Here is a 17,956-nt window from a genome sequence, read left to right as displayed (position 1 = left end):
AAGACCAGATTGGGGAAATGGTCCTGGCAGCTCTCTCTCCATCCTCTCCTCTGCTCTGCTAGAACTCTGCCCATCTACCTATAGACGGGAGGATGAGTGAGGTGAAGGTTTAATATCTTCACGCACACACAAAAGGGACATGAGTTGCATCTTTAAGGATTAAAGAAGAAGGGAGGTTGGATGATTGAAGATCTATTTTTAGTTTTTTTTGAGGACTCTCTATGAAGTTTCCATAATGGCTGTACAAGGGCTCCCTTTTCTCCACATCCTCATCATTGCTGATTAAAAGTCACTTGTTGACTTTTGATAACAGTGTGAAGTATTTCCTCACTGATGATTAGTGCTGTTGAATATCTTTTCATAAGTTTCTTGGCCATTTGTCTGTTTTCTTTGGAGAAATGTCTTTTTATGTCCTCTGTCCATGTTTTGATTGAATTGTTCATTCTTTTGTTATTGAGTTGGATGAGTTTTTTCTATATTTTGGATAGCAATTCCTGCCAGATATATTATTTGCAAGTATATTCTCCCATTCTTTTAGTTGTCTTTTCATTTTATTGATGGTTTCCTTCACGGTGCAGAAGCATTTTAGTTTGGTGAAGTCCCATTTGTTTATTTTTGCTTTTGTTTCCCTTGTTCTAGGGGTTATATTTGAAATGATATTACTCAGAATTATATCAAATAGTGTACCACCTATGTTTTCTTTTAAGAGTTTTATGGTTACCATACAACCCAGCAATTCCACTTCTGGGTGTTGATTTAAAGAAAACAAAGACACTAATTTGGAAAGATATTTGCATACCTATGTTTGCTGCAGCATTATTTACAGCAGCCAAGACATGGAAGTAACTAGGTACTCATCAATAGATATTTGAATAAAGGACACACACACACACACACACACACACACACACTGCAACATTACTCAGTAATAAAAAAAAAGGGAATGAAATCCTGTATTTTGAGACAACATGGATGAACCTCGAGGGTATTATGCTGGGTGAAATAAATCAGACAGGTAAAGGCAAATGTTGCATGATTTCACTTACATGTGGAATCTATAAAAGCAAAACAAATGAACCAACAAAAGAAAAACAGACTCAGAAACAAAGAACAAATTAATGATTGTCAGAGGGAAGGAAGGTAGAGGAATGGGTGAAAAAGATAAAGGGAAGTATAGTCAATAATAGTGTTATAAGTTTGCACAGTGACAGATGGTTACTAGACTAGTGTGGTGTTTACACAGTAAGATGCATAAACGTTGAATCACTATGTTGTACATTTAAAACTAATATAATATTGTATACCAATCATGCTTTAATAAAAATTAAAATTAAAAAAGGAATGTAGGAAGGGCCAGTGGGAGGAAGAATACAGAAAAACATATGATTCCTTTTGAGAATATTTATTTGCTTTCTAAAAATAATGAAAGGTAATGAAAAAACCAGCCAAACTTATTTATTCAAGGTATGGTTGCATAAACCCACCCAGAGAACTGTTTTGTGCATTTACTGAGCTTCAAATACACTTGCTGTGCCTTGTTGAACAGGATCAGGACAATCAGGTGGAGCATAATTAAATCTCCTTTCCAGAAAGCAGAAAGAGCCCTTTGTTTCAAGAGAAATTTAAATTTGTATCTTTGTGTGTGTGTGTGTGTGTGTGTGTGTGTGTGTGTGTGAGAGAGAGAGAGAGAGAGAGAGAGAGAGAGAGAGAGAGAGAGAAAGAGAACAGGCCAGGGCTAATGAAATCTTGCCTATACATATCTATACATTTTATTTTTTTCCAATGAAGGCATGCAGCCTTCAAGGAGAGAAGCAATACAGCAGAGAGATCAAGAGCACGGGCTCTCCAGCCTGTAGACCTGAGGTTCAGTCCAGTTCCGCTATATGTTTTGGATAGTAATTCCAAACTATTAACATAGTGATTAGAGATCTTGCATAATTACTGAACTCAGAGCTCTGGTTTCTGAACACCTACTTCATAGAGTTGCTAAGGGATTCAGTGAGACTGTATGTAAGCATTTAGAAGAGCTCCCTTCTGTAAGAGTGCATACAATAAAGGTAAACATGAAGATTATTTAAAGAATTAAAAACATAAATGATAGCTTACATTTTGGAAAAGACATCTGGTGATTTCTCAGTAAAAGAAGGGATTTGCTTCTCATCTTGTATTTTCAGCTGTATAGGCCGTTTTACTCCCCAGAAAATGTCCAACATTCCTTCAACAATTAGTTTACCATCTTCAGTCTAGGGAAGAAACCAATCATCTCAGACATTGATTTTGTATTATTTATAGACAGTAAATGTTTCAACTGAAGATGTAGAAATTAAGAATGTAAAACATCTTAATAAATAAATTTCTAACTGGGATTGTTTGGCTTTTCAATTTATCTTCAAAATAATTCTATTTTAGCATTGGAAGATTTTTTTTAAGTTGGGAATATTTAACAAAGGAAGGAAAAATTCTTTTATTTTTGAAAACAGCTATAACCAGTGAAGTAAGTCACAATGATGATGACATGCCCATCAGAGGGCACAGTATGGTAAAACGCTTTCCGAATTCTATGATTCTGCAAAGTTTGCTCCCTCATGTCATTCAGAGCCTATGGTTAAATTCTTCTCCTCCCCACTAAATAAGTAAATATCTTTACTTCTCCTCCCCACCCCACTTAGATTCTGGAGCCTGCTTCCCCACTTTGATGTTCTCCACAGCCATTGTCACCATCTGACATACCATACATTTTACTCCTGTTTCTTGTCTGCCTATTAGAACTTAAGCAGCATGAGGAAAGCACAAACAAACTTCTAAACATCATGAATTCTGTGGGAACTATTGAATTAAAATGTAAATCATCATTTTCTTAAAGTGTTTACGTTTTCCTAAATTTTATATTTTTATAATTATAGAAGATATTAGAGATCTCACAGATATATTTTTATAATTATAGATATTAGAGATTGCCAGGAGCCGGTCCATCCTTGCTGCTTGACACAGTCGCTGCAGGGAAGAAACATCTGCACAGCATATATTTCAAGGGACCTGGGGTATATGGCATGCTGTTCTTAGTATGTTTGCTCCCCTTCTTAGCGCTATGTGTTTTAACCAAGGTCACCTCTCCGGGCAAGGTTGTTTCCCTAGGTGGGGATTTTTTCCCTGGAGTTAGGGATTAACAGACTAAGGAAGGGAATCAGTAAAACCCCTTAACTAAGTGCCAGGCAGGTAGTTAATCACTTTAACTGCAAACAATCACGCTTAAACTACATAATCTTTACTTAGGATAATCTCCTTCAGTTACTTCCTTGTAGCTTAACAGAACAATAGAATAGTGACCTTGGAATGGAGATAACAAACACCCTAACCATTGGAATAGAATGGGATAATAGGATTAAAATCAACTGGTATAAATACAGATGTAACAGGAGAATAAAGACAGAACCTGGCTGGAGAACCTGGCTATGCTGATCAACTGAATGCTGTCTCCATCTTCCTTCTTCACTGACTCCATCCACACCTTTGGGAACCCCTGGACCTTCTGGGGCTGGACCCCAACAAGAGATCTCTCAGTCATTGAAATTATTTTAAATTTGGTCCATTTCTTTTTAAAGTGGTCTGTTGTTTTTCTGTATATCATTACATTTGAGAAATTAATTGAAATATCCAATTGAAGTAAATTATTTAAGCTGACTAGTAAACATCAGAGTGCTTTGTAAATATCCTCTGTCTCAAATGCAGATTTAAGCCAAATCATGGTGACCTAAAGTCAGTGTTCGACCACCATATTTGAATATTTCAGCCAGAATATTAGAAAATTATAATATTCCCTGGGACCAGGAAGATATTATAAAAATGGGAAGTGAGCAGCATTAGAATACAAGACTGTGGAAAAAGAGGCATTCAACTGAAAGGAAGGAAGGAGAAGGGGGAAAGGAAGAAAGAAAGAAAGAAAAAGAAGAGAGAGAGAGAGAGAGAGAGAGAGAGGGAGGGAGGGAGGGAGGAAGGAAGGAGGGGAGGGAGGGGGGAAGGAAGGAGATTTAAAGTCAGTGTGTACAGTAGCCTTTAAGTTGCACCCCTGAAAATGTTTTCTAGCTTCAGGACTTTCCTGAATTGTTTCTTTAACATTTGAAAATGTATTATTATGACCCGGTTTACATGCACTTTAATGCTCATGCATTTTAACAACCAAATCAGACTATGTTACAGATATGCCATATAGTTATGATTTATTGAGTAACTCTCCATTGATAGAGACTTAAGATACCTTCAAATTTTTTCCATTACAAATGATATCACTGTGAACAGCTTTCTGTATACATCCTGGTGCATTTGTAAAAATGTATTAGGATAGATTTCTAGTAGAATTGCTGAAAGCAAATATGTCATTAAAGTTATTTTAAATGCTTTCCTTTCCCCCCAAAATGCTGAGTAAGTTACTGATGTCCCAGGACTGGGATTTTTGTGATATACTTAAAAAAATTATGATCAACTTAAAGATGAACCTGTTTCTCAGACCATTTGTGCTACTGGCTTATGAACTCCAACTCATCCCAGCTCCTCTGGACCTTTATGGAATTTTTTTCCTGTGAATCAACTGTATTTCATTTTTTCATGGACTTACCTGTACATATGAAATATGCAGATTTTCCTGATTTGCATAAAAGATGTTATAGTTCTTCAATAAAGAATTAAGTTGTTCCCTAAAAAAAAAAATACATTCAGTTACAATCAGTCTTAGGCTTTCTAATGGTGAAAAATAATAATGGTACTTCCAGGTCATGAAGGTATGAGATGGAAAGAAATGGTTCAATGGAATCTTTACTCATCTGTCATTTTAAATTAATGTAGGTCATTGAAAACGGAAGGCTTCTTAGGACACAAATAAACATTAAAGGTGCTAATTCATAAATAAATAACCAAAGAAAGGAAATGACGCTGGCCAAAAGTGGTGAGGAGAGTGTTTTACAGCAGAAGGCAGCCATGAAATAGACATTTGGTTTTACATTCCTTTTTTGTTTTGCAACATTTAACCACCTAGAATGTGCCTGACACTGTGCTTCTCACTGGGGATAGAGCAATGGTTCAGGAAGGGCTTCTGCTCCTGAGTTTCTGCCTCTTTGTGGCAGGTGGGCTGTGCCAGGGGAACACTGTATCCTGCCACACCTCCATCCTTTACTCTGTGCTGCCCATCGCTCAAGACGCTTATCTCACCTACTCCATTGGTCCAAGCTATCGTCTCTCATCTGGATTATTGCAATGGTCTCTTAAAAGCCTCCCTGTGTCTGTTGTCTATTCTCAACAGCAGGAGGTACTTTAATGCACTCTTGATCATCTCTCTTTTGTTCAAAAACCTCTCATTATTAGGAAAAATGCCAATATCCTTCCAATGACTGCCAAGGCCACATGGGATCTGGTCTGCTGTTACACATTCAGTCTCATTTCCTACCTCTCCCTCCTTCACTCACTACACCCCAGTCACTGACCGCCTTGATGTGCCTTGAACACTCCAGGCACATTCTCACCTCAGGGCCATTGTACTTGCTGATCCCTCGGCCAGAACACTTTTTCCCCATCGACACCATCACAATGTTAGCATGTTCATTTAAAAAAATAAGTTACTCAAAAGTCATCCTCTCAAGAAGTCCTTCTTGACCATCTAATCTAGAAATCTGCTGTCTCAAACATCCATATGCTGCTTTCCTCCTTGCTTCTGTCCTTTAGTCATCATCGAAACTTGTATACATTTTACTTATATTCTTATAATATATAATTATATATTCTTATATAATACATACCCATATATTATAAGAATATATATTCGTATAATATTGTCCTATATTCTGTCTCCCCTACTAGACTATATAGAGCCCTGAGAATGGGCAAGCCTGTATGTTTTGTTCACACAGGCCCAGAAGAGGGCCAGGCACATAGTAAGAACTTAGCAAATGCTGGTTGAATGAAGTGATCAGAGAAATTTTTATTCCTAAGAAAACAAGACATTCCAAAGAAAGGAGAAAAGGGTTTTAAAAATATAAGCAGTTTTATAGGGGAGAAATCTCATGATATTACATTTCTAAATATATCAATAATTAATATCCCTTTGATCCTCAACATATCTCTCTCCCTTAAGAATTTTGGCTCCATGAGGGCAGTAATTTTGGTCTTATTCATTGCTGTCTGCTCAGTGTTTACAACAGAGACTTGCTCATAGTAGGTTTTTATTCAATAAATACTGAATATTGAACAACAGAATTCATGTATATTAATTTTTACATGTTTGAGATCACGTAAACATTCTTTTTCCATTTGACTTTTCTCTGTCATTTTTCATGTGCCCATTTCCAAGAATCAATACACCCTGCACAATCACCACATAAAACATTTCTACAGAATATGCACCCCTATGTTCACAGCAGTGTTATTTACAATAGCTAAGATTTGGAAACAGCCCAAGTACCCATCAGTAGATGAATGGATAAGAAAGTGGGACATTTACACTATGGAATACTATGCAGCTGTAAAAAAGAGGGATCTCTTATCCTTTGAGACAGAATGGATGGACCTGGAACAATCCAAGGAAGACAAATATCACATGATCTCACTTATTTGTGGAATCTAATGAACAAAATGAATTGACCAACAAAATAAGACCTGAAGCATGGAGGCATGGAACAGACTGACATACTCGATGTGGGGTTGGGAGAATGAGAAGAGATAAACCAAAGAACTTATATACTTATATGCATAGCCCAAGGACAAGGGCAATAGGGTAATGAAGGCCTGGGGGATGGGTAGGAGCTAGGAGAAAGGGGTAAAGGGGGGGTGGAAATGGGAGATATCTGTAATACTATCAACAATAAAAAATATATTTAAAAAGAAAATTTCCATTTCAATATTGAAAAAAGAAAAATTTCTCCAGAATTCCTGTATGCTATATCATTCCATTTCCCAACTGGGTTACTTTAGAATTTTAGTGTTCGTAAATATTTCTGTTCTAAGTAGCACTGAGCACACTGATTTTGCTCCCTTGGAGTCATTGCTGTGAGATATTTCCTAAAAATTGCAGTCCTGGTGAAGATCACAAACACTTTTCCAGGTCTCATTACTGAGTGTCAGGACAGCAAACAGACATTTCTGGTTCATGCTGGATGCAACTCCTGATATTCTGAGCTGTGAGAGTTGTTATTAAAGCAATGAATTTTTATGTAACCTTATTCCTTCAGCTTCTGTTTCTGTTAAAACCGCACAATAAGGTAAGGTACAAGTATCCTCCAAAGTATTTACCTCAGATTATGTATAATTAGAAAGGTTATTCTCTGGGAAAAAGCTATTTGGAAAGTGTTTCTGTACCCAAACAAAATCTGACTGAATCTTCCTCCACAGAAATAACTCAGGGGATTGGCAAACAAATGACCCAGGGAATTGGCAAATAGTAGTCCTGGGCCATCTGTTTTTTTGTAAATAAAGTTTTATTGGAATACAGCCACACTAATTAGTTGGCTTGTCTGTGGCTGCTTTCCTGCAACAACTGCAGAGTTGAGTCCTTGTGGCAGAAACCAGATGGCCCACAAAGCCTGAAATATGTACCACTATGACATGGTACTAGAGGCCTAGTGCATGAAATTCATGCACTGGGGGGAGGGGTCCCTCAGCCCGGCCTGTGCCTTCTCGCAGTCCGGAACCCCTTGGTGGATGTCTGCCTGCAGGCCTAAGCCCCCTCACAGTCTGGGACCCCTCACTCCTTACCGCCTGCCTGCTTGCTGTTCCTTACCACTCACTCACTGCTCCTTAGTCCTGCTGCTGAGGTAGGAGAGGCTCCCTCCACCGCTGCTGCGCTCGCCAGCCATGAGCCTGGCATCTGGCTGAGCAGCGCTCCCCCTGTGGGAGCACACTGACCACCAGGGGGCAGCTCCTGCGTTGAGCGCCTGTTGCCTTGTGGTCAGTGCGCATCATAGTGACTGGTCTTTCTGGTCGTTCCGCCGTAAAGGTCACTTAGGCTTTTATAATATAGATTATTTGGCTCTATTGAGAGAAAGCCGGCCAACCTATCAGCCATGTGTAACACAGGGTAACTGAATACCACAGGAGTCTTCCACACTTCTTTTCACCACAGGCAGGATCTTGGTGACTATTAATGGCACTTTGAAGGATATTGGAGTGTGGGAGAAGAGTTGAGCTCAGTAAAATAATGTTAAGATAAAATTAGGTAAGTTAATGGTGCAATAAAGCAAGGACTTAGCAAAGAAAATTCAGAAGTTAGGTGAACAACTATCACAATGGTGAGTGCATTCCAAAATACAGTATTAAAAAATCATCGCATTTTAACTGTATGTACCTGACCAGAGGAACTTTTGAAGATGATTTGTTTATACAGTTGATGAAACAACGGGGCACAAAGAGCTGAATTGTTACTGATCCTCTGCTGACTGATTCACATTATGTGCTCTATCAGAAGACCTGTAGTAATGGTCATTCACTCATTCACTGTGTGAGCACAATCATGAGGCCGCAGTCATATTCTGAGGGTGGGTGAGAGCTTAGAGGAACAGAAGATCTTCAACAAACATGGGAGGGTGAGCATTGAACCAGGAAAGTGTGATGAGCTTACCAGGCAAAGTAAACATTAACAAGGCCATGCAGCTCTTTCTGTAGTCATTGTGCAAAAAGCTCAAAGAGTTGGGATTCTAAGAGTATAACACGGAAAATGGGGAGTGGTGAGCCATGAGCTGAAGAAGCAGACAGGAACCTCGTGAACCATTTTAAGAGGCTTAGAATTCACCCTGCAGGCAATGGGCAGCTACTGAAGGTCCTTGGCAAGAAAGAGACATGGTGATGCTAAGGGCCACTAGGGAACTCATGGGAAACAGATTTCAGGACAGGACAAGATGCAGCAAGAGGAGTAGGACCATTGCAACAGTACTGGGGCAGAGGTACAGGAGCAAGGCTATGTTCCATGGAAAGGTGATCAGATGCCCCACATATATGGGAGGATCTAAAGTATTAAAGGGACCTAGAATAAGTATAGGGATTATGCAGTTTAGGAAATCCAAAGGTAATCACCAAGTGTTACCTAGGCAGTCCCTAGTCAGGAAAAGAGACACTGATTTAAGGTTTGAGGGTACACTTAAATGTTATATATGGATCCCCCCAAAAGAGCACCCTTTCCTCTCAGCCCCCAAAGAATTCATCCAGCCCAAACCAGAATGCTTAGCCACTGTCCAGGCCCAAACAAAGTGGTAAAATGGGTGATAAGCAATGGATTCCATATCCCATCTTCTCAGTTTATAAATCTCTGGTGTATAGAAGTCGTAAGGATACTCAGGAAGTAGATACAAGGTTCAAACAGCCTGTCTATGTTATGAGTGATAGATAAGAAATTGATTTTCTAAGATCTGGATGTTCTTTTAGAAAACATCACACAGTATGTCATCTGGATTGTATTTTTTACAAAACTAAGGGATGGCAAACTTCCATGTAGGCTGGACATCTAACTAAATGAACACAGAATCATAAGCTTCCGCAGGGCAGGAGCAGGCACCGTGCACTGGCAGTGCAGAGAGGGGATCCTGATAGAAGCGGATGGACACCCAGAATTATCCATTACAGCTCCCGGAAGAGTGCTAGCCAGGGAGAGACTTATCATGGAGTGACAGGTGCAGAGGAAGGATGCAGGGGAGAGCCCAGGGTTCCTGTTCCTTTAAGGCGCCCAGCTCAATTTTAATGAGTCATGATGGATCAACTGTAAAACTTAGGTGTACTTTGCACTTTGTGGCGTGGATTGCAGCTGCTCAGCAGATGGGAATTACCCACAATCTGAAGTTTGCCATGAATAACAGACTTAGTAAGAAATGAGTTCCTCGATCTTATCACGCTATTTAGCTGCCCGGAAGAAACCATTTTATAAAACTGTAATGCGCATGGACATTGGATGGCGCGACGTGCAGAAGTGAGTTATGCCCTGCATAGATAGAGTGGATGCCAAATACCAGTTGGAATAAGAGTTCTTTCTCTTGTTTCACTAGTGATTCATGGCATAATTAGGTGGATATCGGATCCCTTTCCTAGAAACAAACAAACAAAAAAAACCCTGTCCCATTCTTTACTAAGTGACCCTTACAGCTTAGATTCACAGAAGGCAAGCCAGAACTAGTGTATGTTGTATTTCAACACAAACTTCAGAGACTGCCACACGACACAAAATAAACTTCAGAGAAAAATACGGCCCACGCAGCCACCAAAGACACATTTGGCCATGGCTGTGCTTTCTGAGTTTGTGTTACTTCTGCCTCTCAGAGTCTTGCTAAGAATATTCAGGCTTCAAGTCAGGCAGCCACTGAACTGCAAGGAGGCAGCAGCGCTAGGAAAAGTTCTGCTGTGTGTGTTGCCTTAACAGCAGGAACCTCAAACATGTAAGAGTCTCTGCAAAGATATGAAAAACTGAGGCAGAATAAAAATGCTAAATTGCTCTCCTACACAGGTTATTTTCCTTTTAAAAAGTCCCCCCCCCTTATTGGTTTTGTTCATAATGTTAACTTTTAGCAATGACATGAACAATTTCATGTTAGGCTCAAAAGAACAATTTAAACTTACTGTATGTTTTTATAAAACAACTAGGAGTGAAACATGGAAAAGTAACAAATTGATTATTTGCTGGAATTAAGGTCGGATTTTTTATTTTATGTGGTGTAGTTCTGTATACCTCCCAAAGTCTATATAATAAGTGCATAATTTATTAATAATATTTTCATAAATTTACTTCCATAAAAACATAATGCAAATGCCTTCATGTTTGGGGAAAGGTGGCACTAGAAAATAGGGGAACAGAGAATAAGTACAGGCTTATCATTAAGCCGCTTGCCAAGACAAATCGTCATTCAATATTGCTGACATCTGCAAGCAGGAGCAGAATTCTCTTAACCCACTTTACCCCTCATTACTGTCCACTCGAATCCTGGAATTAACACTGCAAATGTCCGCAGCCCCTCTTCCAGAAGCGGCCCCAGCCCCAGGTCTAATTTGCCTTTGGCCTTATCTCCTGGTTCAAATGATGAGGGAAGAAAACCTTTCAACCTTTGCATGAAGACCTTCCCAGTTAGCAAAGTAGGTCATTCACATTTCCATTGCAAATGAAGACCGGGTTCTACTGAGTGAAAACTGAGAAGTTGGAAAGAGGAGGACTATCTTGACTGAAGTAAAAACGCAAACCTTACATTAACAGGGAGCTCCAAGTTGCCTAACTCACCCTGCCTTCCTCTGAAGGGGCTGTCCTTTGGAAAAGGAAGGCATCCTAACATTTCCAGCAGCTTTGCCAAGGTAGCCTTACTCATTGCTGCTCTTTGGGGTGAGGACACCTGTGATTTGTTCGCTTTGTTCTTCCAAGCAGTGCTATCCTGAGGCCCCAACTCCCTCTTCAGTGCTGACAGCTGATCATTTTAAAATTGGGAGAGAGGGAGAGAGAAGAATCTGGGAGTTTCATGAAATCCAAATCTAATCAATAAGATAATATGACCAGACCTATCTCGCTTCCATCACATGACCACCCTCTAGCTGCTTTTAGCCATTTTGTAACATTCATATTTTCTGGGCTATTCATCTTTTCAATATGGCCCTGCAGCCATTAGTGGATAGAAATGTCAGTTTTTTTTAGTTCCTCAACTCCTAGAACTCTGATAAGAGCAAAAAGATTAAAGATTAAGGAGTAATTTCACAATATTAAGAAGAAACTTGAGCCAGGCCAGTGACGCTCAGTGGTTGAGCGTCAACCTATGAACCAGAGGTCACAGCTGATTCCAAATCAGGGCACATGCCAGGTTGTGGGCTGGATCCCCAGTAGGGGGTGTGCAGGAGGCAGCCAATCAATGATTCTCTCTCATCAGTGATGTTTCTATCTCTCTCTCCTCTCTCTCCTTCTCCCTGCCTCTCTGAAAGAAAAAATTATATATATATATATATATATATATATATATATATATATAATATATATATATATATAATATATATATATATATATATATATATATATATATATATATATATATAATGGCTAGTCAGCAGATACAAAACAAAACACCTAAAATGTGTGCAAACTCCACTATTTAAGAGAGCAGCTTTAGCTACTCAGAGCAATCTCACTAGATAAGACATGGAAGAGGGGATACAAAGAGAAAAGGGGGATTGTATCATTTGCCAAAGTGCTAGTTTCCTGAAGAAAACAGGAATGTTCTTTATATATAATATCTGATTTTTAAGAGAATCCCTTTATAAGGGTAAATATCAATAATTGATATTTTAACACTCTAGAATGTTTTCCTACAACCTCAGATAGGGGAAGACACTTATCTATTCCTTTTCCCTTTAGGGCCTAGCATCTAAAGATTTTTTTTAAATTTATGAGTTATTATTCTAGTTGGTGGCTACAATGAGCTGCTTCCATATCAGACCTTGGTTTCTGTTATCACATGCAATCAGTGCCCAAGAAAATATACTGTGAAAGCTCCAAAACTAACTGTGTATCTCTGTATGTGTGCACAGCATGAAACACAGTGGTGCATGTGCTTTTGTTAATCAATGCTTCTCAAACTGGAGCTAGCATCAGAATCACCTGAAGGGCTTGTTGAAACAGATTGTGAGTGGCATCCCCCTAGTTTCTGAGTAAGTCTGGGATGGGTCCTGAGCGTTTGCATTTCTCACATGTTCCTGGGTGATTCTGATGCTGCTAGGCTAGGGATCATACTTTGAAATCTACTCTTAGGGTGCTAAGAATCAATGTGATATTATTCTTTTAGGGGAAAGGAAATCTTTCTGTTGGCAGATTGCGGGTTGAAATAGGTGGCCATTCCAATTAACTCTAAAATAGCTATATGCAACTGGCCCACTAACACTTCTGCTCCTCCCCCTCTATTGATGAAGTAAGGGGTAAGAGAACACCGTTCTTTCACACATTCCTGGGAAAAGGTTTGCTCTAGTTTTCTATTGCTGCTGCTACAGATTGCCTCAACCTCAGTGGCTTTAAACAATGCAAATATATATACAGTTCTTTAGGTCAAAATGCAGGTCTCACAGGCTGTAATCAAGCAGTCAGCAGGGCTGTGTTTCTTCTGAAGGTTCTGGGGGAGAATAGTTTCCTGGTTTCCTGGCTGTCTCCCGTTTCCAGGGCCTGCCCACATTCCTTGGCTGCTGGCTCCCCTTTCTGTGTTCAAAGCCAGCAATGGCCACTGACTCATTCTCACCAGGAAAACTCTGACACTGACTCTTCTCAAATAGCTCCCCTCCCACGTTAAAGGACCCTTATGATTACACTGGTCCCACCTGGATAATTTCTCTATTTTCCTCTCAGCTGATTAGCAACCTTAATACCATCTGTAGTCTTGATTCCCTTTTGCCTTTTAATTTAAAATAGCCATAGCTTCAGAGGATCAGAATGTAAACATTTTGAGAGGCCATTATTCTCCTTATCATGGGATTTGAGAGCAACTCCTATCCAAATAGTGTCAGAACACCTAGGAGACATCTTGTTAGAAATCAGAATCTGTATTTTCAGGAAGATCCCCAGGAAATTTGTATGTGCATGAAAGTAGAGAGAAGCCCTGATGCAGATGAATCAATATTTAAGGGTAACACATGTGAAGTCTAAATACCAAGTTCCCAATTCAGTTTTTGAGGTAGGTTAACTAACCTCCCTCCCCCCCCTACACACACACACACACACACACACTCATTCATAATCATTCAAAACTTACTGAAGAATTACTATGTGACAGACTATGTAATAGATGCCGGGGGCACTGCAATCAATGAGGCCCCTGCCATATAGAAGGAATACAGAAGAAAAAAGAAGAGTAAATAAAGAGATATGCTAATTTCACAAAGGGATACGTCCTATGAGAATAATGACACAAGATCATGTGATGCAGTGCACTGAGAGGACATTTTAGAGAGGGCCATCAGGAGGCCCGAAATATTAAACCAAAACCTCAGTGATGGAAAGGAGAGTGTTCCAGGCAGGAGGCACAGTGCCCCATCCCGTATGTGGGACTGAGCTTGGCATGGTTGACGGCGAGAAACGGGGAAGAGTGGTCCAAGATGAGGTCCTAGGTCCTCCAGGCCAGTCATGTTGGGCCTTAGAGACTCCTCACGGTAAGGATTCTGCAATAGAAACCTTTAAGGCTTCAAGAGAGATGCTGTGACGTACATTGTAAAGAAACTTCTGGCTGCTGGAGGAGGATGGACTGTGGGGACAGGAGGTGGACGCAGGGAGCCCAATTACGAGGCTGTTGCAGTTGTTCAGGAAAGAGATAATGGTGGCTTGGACTGGATGGTGAGAAGCAGCTGGATTTTGGAGGTAGATCTGATTGGATTTTCTGTGGGGCTGGGTACAGAGATGAGGGAATGGAGCAATGAGATTGGGATCTAACTTCTGTTGGGATCTTGCTTCTCATTTTATCGACGAGCTAAACTTTCATTTCTGGTGTTTCTAATACATACCTTATAGATTAAAAAAAAACTACTTGAAAAGTAAACACAGTTTGCCATGCAACACCAGTCATTATTGCAACAGATGGAGGTTGGCTGTGAAATAACACCCTTTGTGAGTGGACAGCTGGGGGGTGGGGGGGTTGTGCTTGTTCAGGATGGCTGCCTGGACTTTACAGTCTGCTGCCCTTTGCTCCGTTGGGATGGGGAAACGATATCTATTATTCTGTTAATGAAGTCTTTCGGTTATTTTCCTGATATGCCTTACAGCCTCTGGGACTAGGGGATTGTTACAAGAGAGTCTGAAACACAGCAGGTGGTCACGGATCCTCAGGACCGTCCTTGTGCGTGTGAGCTAACATCAGGAGCTTTCCTTACCTCCCTCTTCTGTAATGGGGTCTTGACTTTGACCACGGATTTCCTTACATTTGAAAAATATAGATTAAGCAGCCTCCTTGTTTCTCTTGTGGGCACCCTCCAACTATTCTCCACACTCTATATACAGAGTATATAGAACATATCTCATCATGTATTTTTGTTTAACATTCTTAACTCTTTCCCATTGCTCCTGGGATAAAACCCCCTAATACTTATCAAAATAGGTAAAGTCCTGCTTGGTTTCTCCTTCTCTTTAGCCTCCTTTCAGGAGATGTTTTCCCTGTGACCTGGACCTCAGCCATGCTGGGTACCTTTCCCTTGCTGGAGTGGTGCTCCCTCTGGCCATAAAGATTTTGGGCTGACTCCATGTCAGGAATGCTCCCCACTCAGTCCTTTAAACTTGTTAGTTCCTTCTTCCTTCAGATCTCTGGCACCTGCCCCTACACAGCCTGGGTCCTTATTCTCTCCTAAATCTGGGCTCCTTTCCTTTAGAACACTTACCCTCAGTTTGTTATCAGCCCTGAAGACCTGTGGTTCTCAAAGTATGATTCCCAGACCAGCATCGCTACCACCTGGGAACTTGTCAGACATGCAAATGATCACTCCAACCTAGACCTACTGAATCAGAAGCTCTAGGAATTGGGTCCAGCAATCTTTAGTTTAATAAGCTCTCCGAGTGATTCTGATGAAGGCTCGAGTTGGAGATCTGTAGCTCGAGATTTCCCTTGTCCATTTTTACTCAAAATTCCATACCCCAGCTTCTAGTACATCTGGCTTACTGTAGGGTCTCAGTAATTATTTCTTTTGGGAATAAAATAAATTAAACCCTGACCTATTTTTAAAGGGGAAAAACATCTTTCACCAGTGTAGCTAACATATTCAGAAATTAAACTCTGTAAATTAATATATTTTTATTTTATTAGACCTTTGTACTGAAATATTTTCAGTGTATCTTAGACAGATAGTTGATCTAATTGTTTATTAATGGATTGAGGTAATGAAATAGGTAAATGTAGAGTAAATCAATTTTATTGGGAATAACAATCATATCGATATGCTTAATGACTGTGGACAATATATATTAATTGAAAAATATCTGATAAAGAAAGCTTAAATATGACATTTTTCACACATCTGGGGGGACTTCATTGGCCTTTTCGTGGTACCCAATTTCTCCTAAAAATTTTTGTGTTGTTTTTGCTAGATCATCAAACATAAATAATAATAATTTTAAAATAAATTTTTGAAAAGTGTCCACATAGAAAAATTTTCTCATTCTTAACATGATGGTCCTAAACATGCCTCAAACGTTTTGCCGTGGGCTTATTTTAGAATCCTGACTCGGACAAAAATGTGTCTGAGAGGGCTGGCTCCCTCATCCTTTATTAGAGACAAGAGTCCGCGGACTTCAGGAAAGGGGTGCTCTCTCTTCATAAGCCTACCTGCAGGGCATGCAGGGGCACGCAGTGCTCGCACAAGTTCCTTTGCTCAAGACAAGGCCCTGGCCGTGAACTTGGGCAAATATTGCCCTCTGGCTTTCCCAGTCAGGTAGGAGCAGCTTCTGAACACTGATTCTTTGTGCTGACTTTGTGCTCAGAGGTGCAGGTGGCTGGTTCCTTTGTTTCAGCAAAGGGCGCTGGCCAACACGCTTGGAAAATGAAACTATTTGGAATAATGCAGTTTCTGCTAAAATGTACTACATCGTGCGAATTACAGTAATTTACTCAGGACAGGCATGCACACGTGCCTTGCGGGCTGCAGTTGGAAGAGTTGTAGCCTGCAAGGGTTTGTCTTAGGTTCCTAAACAGGAGAAAAGTCTAAGGTTCCCAGAGTGAAATCTGACCTGCATTCTAAAACTGAATTTGCCCTCTATTCAGGCACGGGGATTGGCATTTACTCACCTCTAAAGTGCCCTGAATTCAGCCTAGGACCTGAAATAAAAGTACTTCAAGAGCAACCACATGGAACCATTATTTTTTAAAACTCAGCTCACTTAGAATATTTACCATGTGAGGCAACAGAAGAGATGACCCCAGGCAATGAAACAGCACCTGGAACCTTAGTCATGTGAGCGTGAAGCTAACTTAGGCCAACACCCTTTACCCAGGGAAGTTTCTAAACTCAGAGAATTCTCATCCAGGAGTAAGACATACATTTTATATTGACTACTGTGCTACTAATATTAAAACCTCTTATTTTGTTGATGACATGTAGTTCTTATAAAATTTGCTAAATTAACCAAAATTCCATCAAGCAGATTCTGTTTTCCTATTAATTTCCATTATTTTGATGTATTTCTGTGAAGAAAAAGAAAAATCCCTTACTAAGTTGGTAATTCTGTCTTGTTTGCTAGAACAATGACTGGAGCAAAGTGGGAGCTGAATCACTACTTGTTAAGTGAATACATGAATGGAAGTGTTTGCCAGGTTTGTGATGTGTTGGATATCATAGGTGGTCAGGGATATTATTATCATTTCTGGTCACTATTTTGTAAAGATTTCCCCAGGCTCCAGGAATTCTGTTTATTTCAGGTGGTCCTCAGTCCTCAGACTTTAATCCTTTCCTACTGTGAGCAGTGGTTCTTAGACTTCACTATGCATCAGAATCACCTAAATAGTTCTGGGGTGGAACCAGGACCTGCATTTTCATCAAGCATCTGATTGGGAGGCAGGTGGCTCATGGACCACATTTTGAGAAATGCTACCTTTATGTCAAGTGTTTGCATTTACTTTATCATCTGGAATTCCAATTAATACACGGATCATAGGGCCTGGAAGGGGTTCTGGGTTAAAGAAGATAAACTATAAATCCTCAATTCAGTCAGTGAAAAATATGACATAAAGTAAGGGTCACTAGAATCACAGATCTTTCTTTGGAAATATCCTCCTCTAAAATATATAGTTTCATTGTGACATAGTTTACTGCAGGCCAATTGTAAAATGGGAAGGCATATAGATTCTCAAATTTTGTTAGTTTTCTTTCTCCTCTTATATTTCTAATAATTAGAAAGTATTTATAAAAATATTTGCAGAGGTAAATATTATTATAGAGTGCTGACATTAAGGTTATTTTGCAGGAAAGTGGTTAATACATTCTGGCTGAGAGCTGTGGCTAT

General features: G+C 39.9%; 1 protein-coding gene across 4 annotated transcripts in view; it reads right to left on the bottom strand.

The window, feature by feature from the left end:
- The window catches only part of RASSF6 (Ras association domain family member 6), a 54,043-nt gene that overhangs the window by 19,440 nt on the left and 16,647 nt on the right, over positions 1–17,956 (bottom strand). For all 4 annotated transcript variants that reach the window (XM_006094381.3, XM_023758653.1, XM_023758652.1 and 1 more), the window contains 2 exons: positions 4,613–4,691; positions 2,107–2,243 (listed from right to left, as the gene is read on the bottom strand). In XM_006094381.3, coding sequence (XP_006094443.1) covers positions 2,107–2,243; positions 4,613–4,691 — 216 coding nt within the window. The remainder of the gene's footprint in view (positions 1–2,106; positions 2,244–4,612; positions 4,692–17,956) is intronic.

The sequence above is a fragment of the Myotis lucifugus genome, unplaced genomic scaffold, assembly GCF_000147115.1.
Source record: "Myotis lucifugus unplaced genomic scaffold, Myoluc2.0 scaffold_136, whole genome shotgun sequence".
Lineage (NCBI taxonomy): Eukaryota > Metazoa > Chordata > Mammalia > Chiroptera > Vespertilionidae > Myotis > Myotis lucifugus.
This window is presented reverse-complemented; position numbering and strand designations above follow the sequence as displayed.